The sequence below is a fragment of the Amblyomma mixtum genome, chromosome 10, assembly GCF_055824585.1.
Source record: "Amblyomma mixtum isolate Tamu chromosome 10, ASM5582458v1, whole genome shotgun sequence".
NCBI classification, from domain to species: Eukaryota; Metazoa; Arthropoda; class Arachnida; order Ixodida; family Ixodidae; genus Amblyomma; species Amblyomma mixtum.
This window is the reverse complement of record NC_143021.1, coordinates 56,667,974-56,683,547: the sequence shown is the minus strand read 5'-3', so window position 1 is coordinate 56,683,547 and position 15,574 is coordinate 56,667,974. Positions and strand designations below refer to the sequence as shown.

Sequence of the window (15,574 nt, the reverse complement as noted above, 5' to 3'; positions counted from 1 at the left end):
GAAGTTAAGTACGTCGAGTCGCGTATCGTTTACTGTTGGTTGTAGGTTTTGAGGTTTGCCGTCCTGTGCCGGTGGCGTAAAATCATACGCTGTGCCTCCTGGCTATGCAATGGCATTGGGCTGCTGATTTTTCTTGTCCTTCTCAGCGCAACTGAATATGCGCTGACGGGCATTTCTGCACCTCGTCCTGATGAAACTCGGTAATCGCGCTGAGCGGCAGCCGCAGAAAGTCTTCCATTTCAAGGAGGTTGGTGAGAAACGGGCATTCTGAGTGGGGTGTACTGTGGGAACGGTCACTAGTGCCGAGATGTTGCGTGTGTGTTTTCTTGGCTAGAAAGGTAGTTCTGTAATCACGGCATGGTCCTCATTCTTAAAGCACTTTTTTCCAGATGGCTCATCACACACACATACCCTCGAAGTCGTCCAATTGGACAATAACGTCAAGGAGTGGCCAGAGATTTGCAGTGCCCAAATTATGTCAGTATTGCTTCTGCAACATATAAATGAATTCGCGTTTGCTAGTTGACCTGCCCACAATGTGGTAATATGTTGATGCGGCACAGCAAACCCAAAACTGATAACAAGGCCAAGTCAAACGCAAAGGAGAGGTAAATTTAATATCACTTTTCGACATGGCCTCAGTAATTTGACGGTTACTAAGATAAATTGTTGAACAATGCGCGATGCGACAGAAGTACAAAAATCACTTCCCCTGTGCTTTCAGGATGCATCAGTACCGGACTTTCTTCTGTACGCCTATCATCCATTAATGGGGCTGAACATATCCGAGAGTTCCTGATTGGAACGAAGACTTTCTTGTTTACGCAAGAAGTCTACTGAAAATTTAATTCTAGGTCGGTGGGAAGGCAGTGTAGCAGAAACACGTACCAAGCGCATTGGGACTGCACGCTTCCCGAACGCGCTCTCGGCGATCCGCATGCGATTAATTTAATTATTTTTGCAGTCCATAATCATTCAGGGCTGTCGTGACGACCTTGCAACCCTGAACAGCATCGATAAAGGGTTACAAATTTTTTAAACGGCAAATGTCTGAAGAAAAGGCTGCTCTGCAATTCATAATGCGAGGGAATGCACAGCCCCCTCGAGAATGGCAACAATGGACTGGCAGGAACGAAAGTGGTTGTTGACGCGGAATGCGTGGGATTAGAGAGTATTTCCCTCCTCCCCAGCTTGCCTTCAGTAACAATTCCAATGCTGCACTTGTCTCCATAGGTTCAGTAATGAGAAAGCCTTTCTCTTACTGCTGTCGTTTATGTTGCTGCATGTTCGTTTCTTGATGCCTTTGCTGTTTCTAATTCGTGTTTTCGCTCTAACTTCGGATGTGCAACAATTGAAGATGTGGGTCCCGTTGCTAATAAGCACACAAAAGCACTAATTAATTAATTAATTTAGAAATTTGGTAACTCATCAATTCCGTTAAAGTACCGGTGAATAGTACCGGTATCGGTTAAAGTACCGGTTAAAGTACCGCAAGCACGCTGAGACTGCGGCCAAGTAGAGGGGGAGCAGGGGTGAGCCAGGCACAAAAAATGTAACATAGCCGCCTCTCCCGAGTTTTTTTTTTCCTTCCTCCATGCATGCCACGCTTTTTCGACGAAGTTAGTGCGGCCGGAAACATCGTGGTGGCGCGACGCCCGGCCGGAGATGCATAAAGCGAATAAGTGGCGACGCGCCACCGCGTATCCCTCGCCGCAAAAGCAAATGTGATCAACAAGTGGCAAATACCACTGAGCGAAGGGCTCTTTGAGAGCAGCGACGCTGACTCTTCTGTTCTCAAGAAATTGCTCATTTCGACACCACTGCACTCATTTCAGCACGCGTGCATAGGTATCTATAAAGATTTGCGTGCTCGAAATCATGACATCGCGTACCATTGGATGCCCGCTCAGCCGCGGATACCACCGGAGGCGGTTTCCTTCGACACTTTCGCTTCGGGGAGGAAACGCAGGCATTTCGATCCAAGATTCGGTAGTATTCTCCAAAAAAGAAATAGACATTTCATGTCTGATGAAGAGTTTATTTTCCCGATAATAGCATTTCCGTGCCACAATCTCTGCGTAGCTCGTCGGCCATGGCTGCCATGTTGGCTGCGGCGGGCAGTGGCAGCCAAAAGCTTTCTACGCTGCTCTTGGCTCGCGTTACCCGCCGCTTCCGTTCTCACCGGACGCCGCGCGCCAGCACCTGTGTGGGTCCAGATTGGCGGCAGCGGACGTTTTTCTCGACGCCGGGCGTCGAGTGCGCGCCGTCGGGAGGAAATCCCCGACCAGCCGTCGTAAAAACGCTTCATTTATTCCGGCCTCAAGGCGTCGTGCACGAAGAACGACGATGACGAAGTGGTGCTATGGAGCACGTGCTATTTTCTGACAGCATCGTATGACAGCTGTGAGTTGGTGTTGTTGTGATCGGGGGCCCAGCCAGCGGTAACAGGCGAGTCAGGCAGGCGCCATCGAGCTACCGTGACCGAAAGCGTTGCTGTTCGGAGAAGACGCTAGAAACGCTGGCGTGGAGCGGCTACTGGCGACGGCGTTGCCGTGAACAAAGACGTCTAATCCCCTTCGCCGGTGATGCTGAAGGCGGCGCTTCTCCCGAACTGCGCATTCCCGTGGACCAACGGACTCAACATCGAGTGGAGGCGACGGCGGCACCAACCCATTGCCCGCGAGCCCCTAAGCAGCCCGACAAAGCGGAGGTGGTCATGGCTGATTCATCCTTCCTTCGTGAATATTCCACCTGTGCGAGCCATCAGATCTCGTGTTTCCCACGGCAGGATCGCCGCACAGAAGCCGACGACCCTTTGGGCTTGGTCGGCCCGCGGAAAACCACGCAGTCCACGACTGCAAGACGCCGGGATTCCTCCTTGCCTGCACGTCTCTCTGTGGTGTGTGCGCGGTCACGTGGAAAGGGCGGAGCCTTTGAAGAGGCTAAAGGCTTATTTGACGCTCCCCCAGCTACCAGATTCCCTGGCTAGGTGCCTGGTGAATATCAAGTGTATTTAAGCTGCAATCTGGCGCGTTTCAGAATGCTTCATTTCCGATTTTTGTTCTCTGTTTTTGTTGTAAATATGTAAAATAAATCTTTCGCGATTCTCCTGAAGGCTTCCCTCCGTAGTCTGCCTGCTTCATCCTCATGCGGTGAAGCCCACGGTCTCGATCCCCAAGCACATCAGCGTGCATTCTTGCTTAATCTGAGAAACGCTACACGTTGCTGCACCACGTAAGGAATGTATCTCCACTGCAACTCCAACGGATGACGCCGCCGTTCCATTTGCCATGTATATTGAGTGCTTTGGTCGTCGTCACTGTATGGCTATGTCACACCAGCGAAAATTGTCCACAAAACGTATCTGCAAATCCGGTCCGCACTGTTACGTTGTTCTCAAAAGATAAACATGTTCCAGTCTAATTGTGATAGATAGTGTATGATAAAATGTTGCCGTGGAGAAAATTTGGTTGATGAGGTGTAATTGGTTACTTAATTAAACGCTAAAAAAAGACTTATAGGTCACGATAGCCACGGACGTCGATATAGCACTTGGACATCGCAACCACCACGGACGTCGATATAGTATGTGGACGTTTTTCTTTCGCATTGCTCCGATGTGGGTGCTGCAGTGATCTCAAAGTATTTATTGCGAATAAATTCTGTGGGCACGTAAGACTGCTTACTTGCACTGAAGGAGAAACGAAATGAAACGAAGACGTGCCTCTTAGCGCTGATTGCACAAAAGCTGAATCCTCAAAGGACAGAGTGAAACACTCGGACCCTCGCTTCGAATGCTTGGCGCTCGAGAGCCATCCTCCGATCTAACAGACGTATGCTATGAGCCACGAGGAACCGTATGACACCACCCGCAACGGTGTGCGACGAATGGTTGTGTCACAGTTTTTGATAGGAAAATTAGTTTTTGGGGAATGTAAATGACCAGTGACTGGCTCACATCTCGATATACACCGCAACTGAGGCTTAAAGTAAGAGGTAAAGAGTCTCGGAAGGCATATATCGTCGTTTCGAATCCCTGTCGCAAGCTAGCCTAGCACATGACTAGCACATTTAAGCTGCATGCAACGGGAAATTGTATGCTACCACCGGGAACGCTCTACGACAAGACAGTTGCTCACAATTTTGGTACGAATGTAGTCGGGAAAACTACCTCAACATTGAGGACAGCCAGTGGGGTGTGTGTGTCAAAACACGTCTTTTTTTTATCAGTAAATGCTTGCTTGCTTTGATTGAAGAAAGGACATGCGTCATACGGATAGGCATTCGGATCCAGGTATGTGGATGGTGGTCTAGTTTTTTTGGGAGAGCTATCACTAATCGGAAGGGGAATGCCGGTCTTCGAGCATGGAGTAAGGCTGGGCCCCGTCGATAATGTCGGACCTATATTTCCTTAGAAATGTTCGTTTCGCTTGTTTACTTCAGGCGTGTGTATGTCTCCCCAAATGCGTGATGAGGGGTAGAGCAAAAGAAACGAGGCAATGTGGCGGGCTGTACCATGCGCCTTTCTGCCCTTGGTTCCTGGTGCACACAATAGACATGCCTTGGGGCGTCGAGTCAAGCCCACCCAGTGACTTACCCGAATTTGGCTGGACAAGTATATATTATATACAGACGAACGAACGGGAACATGATTGTCTGAAATGGCGTTGGTCGTCGTGCTGTATGTCCTCTAGGGCCACTTGATGACGTCATCCTATTTCTCTTGCCATCGCTGGGATTTACTGTACACACGCCTTTGGCATTTCTCGTACTAGGGCTAGAGAGGCTGTCGCCATACAACTCTGTCAACAAATAATTCTGCCAAGTTATTCCATCAAACGCATAAAACGCCACGAGAGAGCAGTTCTTTCGCATACAGTATGCTTCGCACAGAATATTATTTCATGGTGGCGAAGACTAATACACCGGGCATGTATCGCATTCATACACAACCAAAACGAATAGATTCAGCCTGAAGCAGTCGCCCACAGTCTTTCCGAGGAGAGCCAGAAAATGGAAACAATGGAAATGGTGCAGCAGCACCTCAAAGCAAGAGCTCCCTCTAATTCTTCAGGACTACCCTATATATCCACTACACCGTGAACACCTGCAAGCTATCTGCTCACTGTCGCGGCTTGCGACAGAACGTCTGAATTTCTCACTGATGCTGCCTTATGGTAAACGCCTTATCAAATATTCATTGCACTTAAACCCAAAAACACCAAAATAAATAAATAAAGTTTTCGTTTACAATATTGCATTTTTTCAGGTATTTGAAAAGTGGAATAGAGCTGACGAATTGCGTGTGCACAGTACGCCTTCGACTGTGAATAGACCGATAATTACCGAGAGAGGAGAGAGGCCCTTGACGCGCCCCAGAAAGGCGCGGCAAATGGCTTCCGGCGGGTGTGTAGCTAGATGGCAGATAAATCGCGATATACTGCAATTTCCGATATGCAGTTCATAACGCAAAGCGGCGCTGGCGTTGCATTGCGCAATCTGCTGTGTTTAAAATGAGGAACTGGCACCCGCTGGGTGCGCTCGTGTGGATATAAATGCCTTTATATCGACAATTCATTAAATGCTGCTTTCGTGCGTTACTGCTTCCGTCATTCACAGACTTAATACGCACAAGATGAAGTAAAATGCGGCATAGCCCAGAACTCGGTACATCCTATATAGCAGCCTTTAAAACCCTCCCAAGGTACACTTCGGTCGGCGACCTAGAGCGATTAACCCTTTATGCGTGCTAAGGTCTAGTCAGGCGAGCATCGGCAACAATGGAGACGTAAGCTAAGGATAGAAGTGTGCCGGGCTTAGAACAGCGGAGAGCTGGGCGATTTGGTTGTCTTTGTAAAATGAAACGCTTGCTTGTAGAAAAATTCCATGGGGCGATGGAGAGACGCGAAGCAATCACGCTATTTAGCTTCGCGGAAGAAAGAAGCGGCTGTCGATTCCCTACGGGCTCTTTGTAATGGGATGTCCTTGACGCTTTCTGTACTTAGTTTTTTTTTTTTCAACAACCAGCGAAATATGACAGGGTGAATATACATTTATCGAAAGCATACCTGCTTATGTTAGGCACTTTCCTCCAACTCGTGTTCGCCAGCTGACGGGCGACAAAGTTTGACGAGAAGTGGGCTTGGTGATCGAAGACGTTAGACGACGACTTGCACCTGCGCAAACGTGAACAAAATCGATGTCGCATTCGCGAGGATAAATTGTTTAAGACTACAAAGCCACTTTCAGTTCTTGACAACCATTGGTTCGCAGGGGTTCAACGTGGCCAAAGTTGGCAGCCCCGGTCATATGCTGCAAGCACTGTAGAGTTCATGAGCTGGAAAGCGGAGGCCATGACTTAGTCATTCGGAAGCAGGAGAATGCCAGCGGCGGTATTACGCTGGCGTGGAAACGTCATCAACATGTTTATAACCAAAACTTCAGGACAAAAGCCTCTCAAAATGTCTGCTCTCTCCCACGCAAGCAGCCGCCACATCATCTCAGGAAACTTGTCAGTCTTCAACAAGTTCCCTTTGGCTGCAGCTATTTTATACGGCAGCTTGAAATCCATATGATACGGTAGCAGCTGGACTTCTCTGCTTTGCAGTCTTGCTTTTTGATTCAACTCTCTTTTTCCTTTAGCTGCACTTCACTCATCGCTTTCCACCAGGGAGGGGCAGCACAAGAATACCTTTCAGTTATTCTCCGCACTACTCCTTACCCCTATCTCTATATACCAGGTGTTTCAACAAACACTTCCAAAATTTAAAAAAAAAAATGACTTTTTGAGGTAAAACTATACCTTTCGCGGCGTAGTATTACCAGTGTTGGCGGACACCACAGAACCGGTGATTCGTCTTAAATAGTAAGCTGCTTAACTAGATTTTAATAACGATTTTTTTTAACTAGTACAGTTCTTTTAACTAGTAGAGTATTAGCCATATACAAAGGCTATCATTCACCAAGCAACCGCGATCTCTGGGTCTAGAGACCTTTGTCCGCATGCGCTCATGTGTTCGGTCGCCTTCTCCCACTGCCGTCGAGCGATGCCGCCGGAGGAGCTTATATGGAACCTTACGCAAGCCACCCTGTTCTCAAGTGGGACCAGCCCTTCAAAGACAAATGGACTAACGGAACAGTGAACAAATATATTGCTGCCATGCTCGCCACGTACAAGGTCATCGAACACGAAGCTTTTAGTGTTGGTTCACGTTTACCTTAGTTTGTTAGTTTATTTTTGATAATGACGTCCTACAGGGTGGTGCAGGGGGACCGAAGTAAAAGCTGCCTTTCCACACCTTCACCGAGCAACGGCCCCCGCTTTGTCAACAGCATCGAAAGTGTCGCAAAAATATGGCAATATACAGAGGAAAGGAACACCACTCGCGGTGATTACAGAGCACTGCAGAGCAATATATATGCAGGGTTATTCGTTTTCGGGTTTCATATTTTTTCAAATTCGAGGGGGAAAATCGGGCGTTATTTTTCGGCTTGATAATAGGGAAGAAATCGGGTTTTTCGTAGAAAAACTCCGAAATTCGGGTTTTATCGGGCTAAATTCACAAAGTAATAATTTATTCGATTTGCTCTAACCGGTATGTAACAAGTAAGGCTATATTTTGGGTTGCTTTCAAGAAAGTATTGAAAAATTTGGCGTTTCTTTGGTAATTAATTATTACTCGCAGTGAGAGGCAACGGTCAGTTTTGAGAAAAGAAACATTTTCTTCACGAGGGCTGGTTATCGACGTTCTATACGTCCTTATTAAGATACATAATCATCTGCATGCGCAACATCTCGGTTTCCATCCGAGACCTGTCTGGTCTCTGCAGGTACCTTAGCTGAGAGAACGTTCGCTCAACGTCACAGCTGCCATTAGCTAGGCACAACAATGACAACGCTGCATTTGCTAGTCTTGGGTAACGCACGGTTGCGTCGTTTCAATAGTCCATCACTTCAACACCTTCATTTGTGGGGCTTGCTTCCAGCAAGTACTGGCTAAACTCCTCGCGAAGCGAGCCTACATCGGCCATCACTGAAATAAAAAGAGGTCGCTAGTCATCAAACGACTGTCTCAGCAGCCGCTTCTGGAACCGATCGAGTACAGCTCCCAGTTTCCACAGTGTCAACTGGTTTTCGTCTTTGTCTGAGACGTTCCGTTTCAAACTGCAGTCATATTTTGTGGAGATTTTGGCGCAAAACTTCAGTGAAAATCGGGTTTTACCCGATATTTTAGGAACTCGTTCAGGGTGCAAAAATCGAATAAAATCGAGTTTTACCCGAAAACGAACAACCCTATGTTACACAAGAGCTGCATGTTTGCACATATGTATAAAATGAATAAAGCCATAATTACATGTCCACAGTTTAACGAAGGATCCTCACAATTTACGCAATGCAACGACATGAAATAGACACTTGAGAAGAAAACATATGAATTACATAGAATAACTCCAGCATTCTGCAAAGTGACTGGGCTTTCACTGCATAAAAAATAGTCACTGAAATTTTAAGAAAGTACCCCAACAGATTCTGAAATGTGACATAGTCGGGTGTTACATCCCGTCTGAATAGATGGCTAAGAACACGTGGAAGCCGGTTTATAAAGTTTGTAGACCATATGTTGTTCTAAATCCTTTGATTTCCCGCGTGTCCTTATTTCTTGTTTCGTAGCTTTGTTCGCGCCTTTTCAGGTCAGAGAGGTTTTGAATAGAGGTTGCTTTATTCAAAAATACCTGTTTAAGTGTTCGGCTGAGGCGATATTTGTAGATTTTTGTTAATGGAATCAATATGTTGTTTTGGTTTATGGAGGTTTAACGTCCCAAAGCGACTCAGGCTATGAGGGACGCCGTAGGGAAGGGCACCGGAAATTTCGACCACCTGGGTTTCTTTAACGTGCACTGACATCGCATAGTACACGGGCCTCTAGAAATTCGCCTTCATAGAAATTCGACCGCCCCGGCCGGGATCCAAACCACGTCTTGGAATAATTTTGTGTTCTAAAAATACCTGTTGCATGATGTAATCATGGTAATTTCTTTACAAACCGCATTGCCTTTTTTTGTAACACAAATAATTTCTTCAGGTTTTTCTGTGTTTTCTTTTGCCAGATAAGGTTACAATAGGTAAAGCGGGAGTGGAATAAGGGGTGATTAACAACATAACACGAAACGGTAAGGTTTCACGGTTTCGATAGCGAAGACCAATTATTTGAGACAACTTGGAAGTAATGTTGGCTACATGACCATCCCAGGACATCTGCTGAGTAAACACAATACCCAGAGTTTTGAACTGCGGTACAGCGCACAAGATCTAAAACATAGCTGTTTTATCAAAGTAACTTCTTTATTCTGGACCACAAAATAACTTCTTTTGTGTTTGAGGTGTTCGAGCATACAATTTGCCATATCTATAAAATAATTGGCGTTTTCACCAGCTAGAACAATGCCAGTGTCATCTGCGTATATAATGAATTTCGCGAGGGGATATACATCGACGATGTCATTAAAATATATAATAAACAGCAATCGACCGTGTTTACTCCCATGCGGGACACCGCATCGAAGAGGGAGACATGAACTCATGAACACTATCGGTTTGTCGGCGATATTGTAGATATTATTTGATTATCGATGCTGACTGACCGCTGAAACCTTAGCGTTCCAGCTTCCGGAGAAGTCGTTCACAATTTGAAAGGGCAAACTCCTTTGTGAAATCAATGAATATAACTATAACTATCCTGTTCTCTTCAAGCTGTTTTTATATACTGTTTCTGCTCTAATGGAGCGAATTCTGTTGAAAGGTCCATATTGTAATTCATATTGTAATTTGGTAAATATGTGGTGTCTGGATTCAAATTGTTCGAAACGCTTGTGAAGAGCTTTTTCTAGTACCTTTGAGAACATTGGAAACATTTATATCGGGTGGCAATTGCCTAACTCACAACTACCACCCTTCTTGAAGAGCACAGAACAGCGAGCAACTTGCATTCCATATGAAAAAACAGAATATTCTATATATGGGTTAATGATGTGTGTTACGTAGGGCAAAATAATGTCCAAAACTGACCTTATGGGCCATATCTGCAGTCCATCTATATTACATGAAGTGCTATTTTTGAACGGCACAAACATCGTTGTCATAAAGTAGTGGTAGTCATTATTGGCGGCTAACTCGTTTATCTTAGCAAGTTTTCGTTGTCTGCTTCGCGATGCCGTGAAACTCAGGATTAGATCGTCTATTTCGTCATTCGAGGTCATCTAGCTGAAGCGTAAGGCTTCCCTGCTTTCGTTCTTCTGTTCCAAACTGTTAAGCAGTATTCAGTGTAAGTGGTCTTCGCCTCATAACATTTCGGTTCAAGAGATAACGCAAATGACACCGTTCAAACTTGTGCACTTGTGCATGGTTGAGAGGCTAAGCAAACGCTTGAGCTATACTCCCAAATGTAACGGCGAAACCGGAGTAGACGTCGCTACCTGTCTTAGAAAGTGGGAGGGGGGGGGGGGGGTCGCAATATCAGAACATAAATCACTGCTTCAGAGATGGAAAAGCGCGTATGCCACACCGGCTTTTTAAAGAAAGCTTTTTTGGAAGGTTGTAAGCAGTGGAGCCCAACAAATTCATCGTTAACCTCCAGGCAGCTTTTAGCGTATAAGAGCTGTATACAATTACCTTTTTCTAACGGAAACAGCCGATATATCCGAGCTGCAGAGCTAAGCTAGCCGAATTTATTTTTATTTGACCTTGCCCTAAACACGATGCATTGACGCGTGGGAGAAAACAGTGTTCATCGAATTGGTCTAGTCGTGACAAGTGTTGTGACCATCTTAGTAAACTACTGTGAGTGTCTGAATGAATCTCGTTTCAGCAGCGTTTTAGTATCGTCCCGTCTACCTTTTTTTGCTAGCACATGTGTTGCGCAATGCGCACTCATTTTCAATGAGCCCTCAGAGCGATTTCAGCTTTCATGCTGTCTTCGATGGTTCAAGCACGGTCGAGCTATTCTCCGAGTGACAATATTTTACCCAGCTAGAAAACATCAGGCGCGCATCTTGCCAGCAAGTACTCTGTTTGGAACAGACGTAGGTGAAAGGCTTACACGAGGCCGATTTGGACATGTACCAGGGCATCTCCGTTCGTTGTGCACCTGCGAGAAGAAAAGAAAACATCCTGCCAGTCATTAGGGGCGGGCCGGGTGCTCACTGAGTGGGCATCTCTTAAGAACAGAGCAGAGGAGTGTACTGGTTAGGAAGTAGACAGAGAGTTATTGGCGCAAAGCAAGAAGGAATAAATAAAGGCCATGAATGTTGCGAAGATACAATACGTTAATTATTTCATACATACTACACTCAGGTATTTGTTTGGGCTAGTCGGTACATTGTTAAAACTGAAGGCACAGCGCACGAAAGACAGGACTAAGGTAGGGACAAACACAGCTCTGCGTTTGTCCCTACCTTAGTCCTGTCTTTCGTGCGCTGTGCCTTCAGTTTTAATACTACACTCCTTCAGAACCAAGCAGAACAAAAGACATTGTAATGAAAGGGACGCGCAAACGATACGTTTTATCAAAAAGCAGTTCCAACACATTAAAATCTGCACAAACAGCTCAAAGAAAGCCGATTTCTACATGCTCATCTAAGGCTCTACGTCACCTGCCCAAAAGACAAGCATTAAAAGTCCAGTTCCTGATAGGAAGTACGCATTCCTCAATACGTTCGCGCAACCGAAGTATGACGTGAGGTTTCGCTGGTAATTGTTTCAAGTGTTTATAGTTAGGTGGTGACGAATACACAATTCTAAAATCCTATTGACTTGCTCAGTTTATTGTGGCAACGAGAACTTCAACCTGCCAATTATGCTTCTATGTAGTGTCGAAATCTGGTTACCAGCAATGCTACACAACAGTGAATTAAATCTACATTATGAATTCAAGAAGAAACGTTCCGATTTTATCTGAGCCATTTCTAGGTTATTAACAAACGTTTTTTTTCTGAAAATGATCCCACGCTGTACAAACAAGTTGCAGCTTAGATATGATTATACAATTTTGATTAATGAAATTAGCATTTTAAAAGCCACCTTTTAGTATATATCGGTAACTTGCTAAGGTATATGCACAAATTTTGTTAATAGGCGCTTGTCCAGCCAAGGTGATCAGAAATAGCTGTGTGAAGTGCATAAATGCATGAGCCTAGTACCAAGAAAACCCATTTATAGTGTATGTGAATCGAAACATAGTTTCCATACTTGTACATGAAGCTTCATTGATTATTTTATTGTATATTTGTAGAGACGAATCTTTATGCCATTCAAAAACAGCATTAAATTGCTATCCTAGGACACATAGATGGCGTAGTGGACAGTATTGAATAGCCCGCAACCCTCCACAAATAGTTTATTCTTTACAGGCGCTGATGCCGCCATAAGAAATTTTCTGAATCATACTTATTTTCAACATGTATTGTATACTGTCGATAAAGAATGCAACAGAGAGGACACTTCGCCGAGGCGTCCCAAAACCAACGTGAACCAGCGGGAAAGGAGAAATATAAACGTTCAAGGCCTCTTCCGTGTTAGAAAGGTAAGCCTCAATGAAATTACGATGATTAATGGCAAAAATATCTTTTCAACTTCTTCAAATCATTTCTATTGCAAGCTCACTACAGCGGTGGCATAGTGGTTTGTGCACCACCTTCGCATGCCGGAGGCACTGGGGGTTCGATCCCCAGGGCCGCCGGGTGCACACCAATGATACAATGGGTACAAGCTTTCTCCTATACTGGTGTTCGGCTTCTTAATAGGGTGAAATGCTTGGGAATTGGGTCTTTGACTTCTCCTTGTGCCTCGGTGCTGTTTGGCCCCAGGTGCCCTCGCGCCATAAAAAAATCACAATGATCATTTGCAAGCACGGTTCAAGCTTCCCTCAAGGTGACCAATATCATCATCATCAGCCTGACTACACACACTGCAGGGCAAACGCCTCTCCCATGTCTCTCCAGTTAACCCTGTCCCTCGCCAGTTGCGGCCAGCGGATTCCCGCAAACTTCTTAAGCTCATCCGCCCACCTAACTTTCTGCCGCCCCCTGCTACGCTTGCCTTCTCTTGGAATCCACTCCGTTGCCCTTAAGGACCAGCGGTTATCTTGCCTTCGCATTACATGCCCTGCCCAAGCCCACTTCTTCCTCGTGATTTGCACTAGGATATTATTAACCCGAATTTGTTCCCTCACCCACTCCGCCGTCTTCCGATCCCTTAACGTTACACCTATCATTTTTCTTTCCATAGCTCGCTACGTTGTCCTTACCTTAAGCTGAGCCCCCTTTGTTGGCCTCCACGTTTCTGCCCCATAGGTGAGTACCGGTAAGATACAGTTGTTGTATACTTTTCTCTGAGGTGAGGGATATAATGCGTATATATTTACCATGCCAACAAGAAATTCCCCTTTATGAATGGTACGGACTATTTGAGTGATAATACACAGCTTTCCGTATTCTTTGCTATAATGGAAAAAACCTTGATTTTTCTTTGAAGAATTTGAGACTGTAGTTCGAAATGACACGCTCCTTATTTGAGCAACACTTGTTGTTGGGCTAGTTGGTAATACATACTTCTGAAGGAACCAGCGCACAAAACACAACGGACCCTGTTGTTTTTCTTGCCTCCATTGAAACTCCTCACCTTCACGTGTTATATTAGTTAAGATCTTTGGTTTTCTTGTGCCGCTTGTCTCTTCATGACCTTGTAGATTCCACTTGTTCTTGCTTTCCTTGTGTGGCACGCCCCCCTCCCCCCCCCCCCCCTGACATGGCTGTATATATACGTTGCATCTTCACTTCCGAAATAAAGTTGTAAGTTCAGCGCTCCTGTCCGTCGTGTACCGCCTTTTTCTTGTCCGTTGTGTTTTGTGCGCTGGTTCCTTCAGAAGTACGCTCCTTATGATTTCACGATGTAGGTATGTTAATGAAATTGGTATGTAGTTGCTAATATTAGGACGGCCAGTCTGCTTCGAAGCCGGATTAATCAAAACTCAACCAGATGCGTTACAACCTTCGGCAAAGGTTCCTGATGGTGCCGCAAGAGTACACTACGTACAGTCCGCCACAAATGTCTAAGGGATGTAAGTTCTTGGGTTAAAGTTTCATGCAGCTTGCCTTACCGACCCAGTCACGGGGAGAATACAGAATGCTTCCCTTAGATCCACCAGCATTATAGTCGATAGGCTTACCTGGCTGCGCCGAAATAAACCTTCTTTCCACGTCCGCATTCCGCAAACCTTTGCGGCCGACTTCCGACAGAGGCCTCTATTTCAGGGTTATGTAGCATATCGCAAACGCTGTCGTAGCTGATAAACTCATCCGGCATATCAGGGCATGAATCAGTAAACTGCACATCGCCCTGTGCCGAAGGGACGACGCAGCGTCATGACTGGTTTTCTTGCCCGCCGCGACGTAGCAAACAGATGTCAATTTATATCTGACTTCGTTCGTTCTTGCGCTTTACTGAAGTATGTCTATAATTTACCAGGGCTATTTCTAATGTGGAGTGAGGCTTTGCAAGTGGTAAGAATAAAATGCTGCAGCACTGCCGTAATGAAAGTTCTGCTATCAAAAGATGCACAAGTAATATACGGAAGCAGAAATTACGAAATAAAAATGGCCCGCAAACATTTGAAGAGTCATTAATTTTTGCCTTTCCTCTTAAATGGTTCCTGACGGCGCGCTAAGATTAGCAATGCGGAAAAGCACCTGGCACCTGGAAAGATATTCATAAACCGACTAGGAAAGTATACTGTTTCTTGTTCTTTTTTTGCTTTCTGAGTGTTTATTTTCACCAAGCGAAGAGGAAAAAATTCTAGAAGTTTTCCTTGCTGGCTTATAACTATTCTTCCAGATCTCTAACATAGCATTACCTATAATCAGTGCTCACTTCAGCGCTGACCGAAGGTTCAATTCACTAGAAAAAAATGTAAAAGATAAAAATTAAGAGTATATAAAAAATCTTGAAATTTTGTTGACATACTTTTTTGCTTTAACTTGGTGTTTATTTTCATCAAGGGAAGAGGAAAAAATTCTAGAAGATGAATTTTAAGGCATTTTGTATCTAAGGCTCCTGTAGAGAATTTGCGCCAACTTTCAGCCCTGTAACTTTGGTTGCATCATGGCTGGAAAACTGGAAAATTGCAGCGCAGCAGTAACAAGGACGAGACGACAAGGACGCAAACACAAGCGCTGCAGCATATTTTAGTACTACTACTTGTAAAGTCCCATACAACCTTTACCACCAAGGTATAGGATGGGTGAAGTATTTAGCCTTCATTTGGGGCAGCTTAAAGGCTATCCCGGCATTAAGGGCGTGGCCAGCGTACTGAATGACTGTGGTGCTAACAAAGTTTCAGCTCGTGATCAGAATGAGCGCATTCTCTACACATTCATAAGCAATTATGATCAGTTTTACACCCTCTCTCGGTAAGTAACTTTCAAGAGATTACTAATGAGTTTCAATAACTGAAGGTTCGCATTAGCTTAGCCGGAAATTCGTGTGTAGCGATTCGCGTACATCCGAAAGACTATTCGCCCT

At 45.2% G+C, this 15,574-nt stretch overlaps 1 protein-coding gene across 6 annotated transcripts in view; it reads right to left on the bottom strand.

The window, feature by feature from the left end:
- Positions 1-15,574, bottom strand: part of LOC149325860 (uncharacterized) — a 292,578-nt gene that overhangs the window by 235,659 nt on the left and 41,345 nt on the right. For 5 of the 6 annotated variants that reach the window (XM_089563537.1, XM_089563535.1, XM_089563539.1 and 2 more), the window contains exons 4-5: positions 11,097-11,144; positions 6,069-6,176 (exon numbers count right to left, since the gene is read on the bottom strand). In XM_089563537.1, the coding sequence (XP_089419663.1) occupies positions 6,069-6,176; positions 11,097-11,144 (156 nt within the window). The remainder of the gene's footprint in view (positions 1-6,068; positions 6,177-11,096; positions 11,145-15,574) is intronic. The other variant, XM_089563538.1, reaches the window with a different exon arrangement.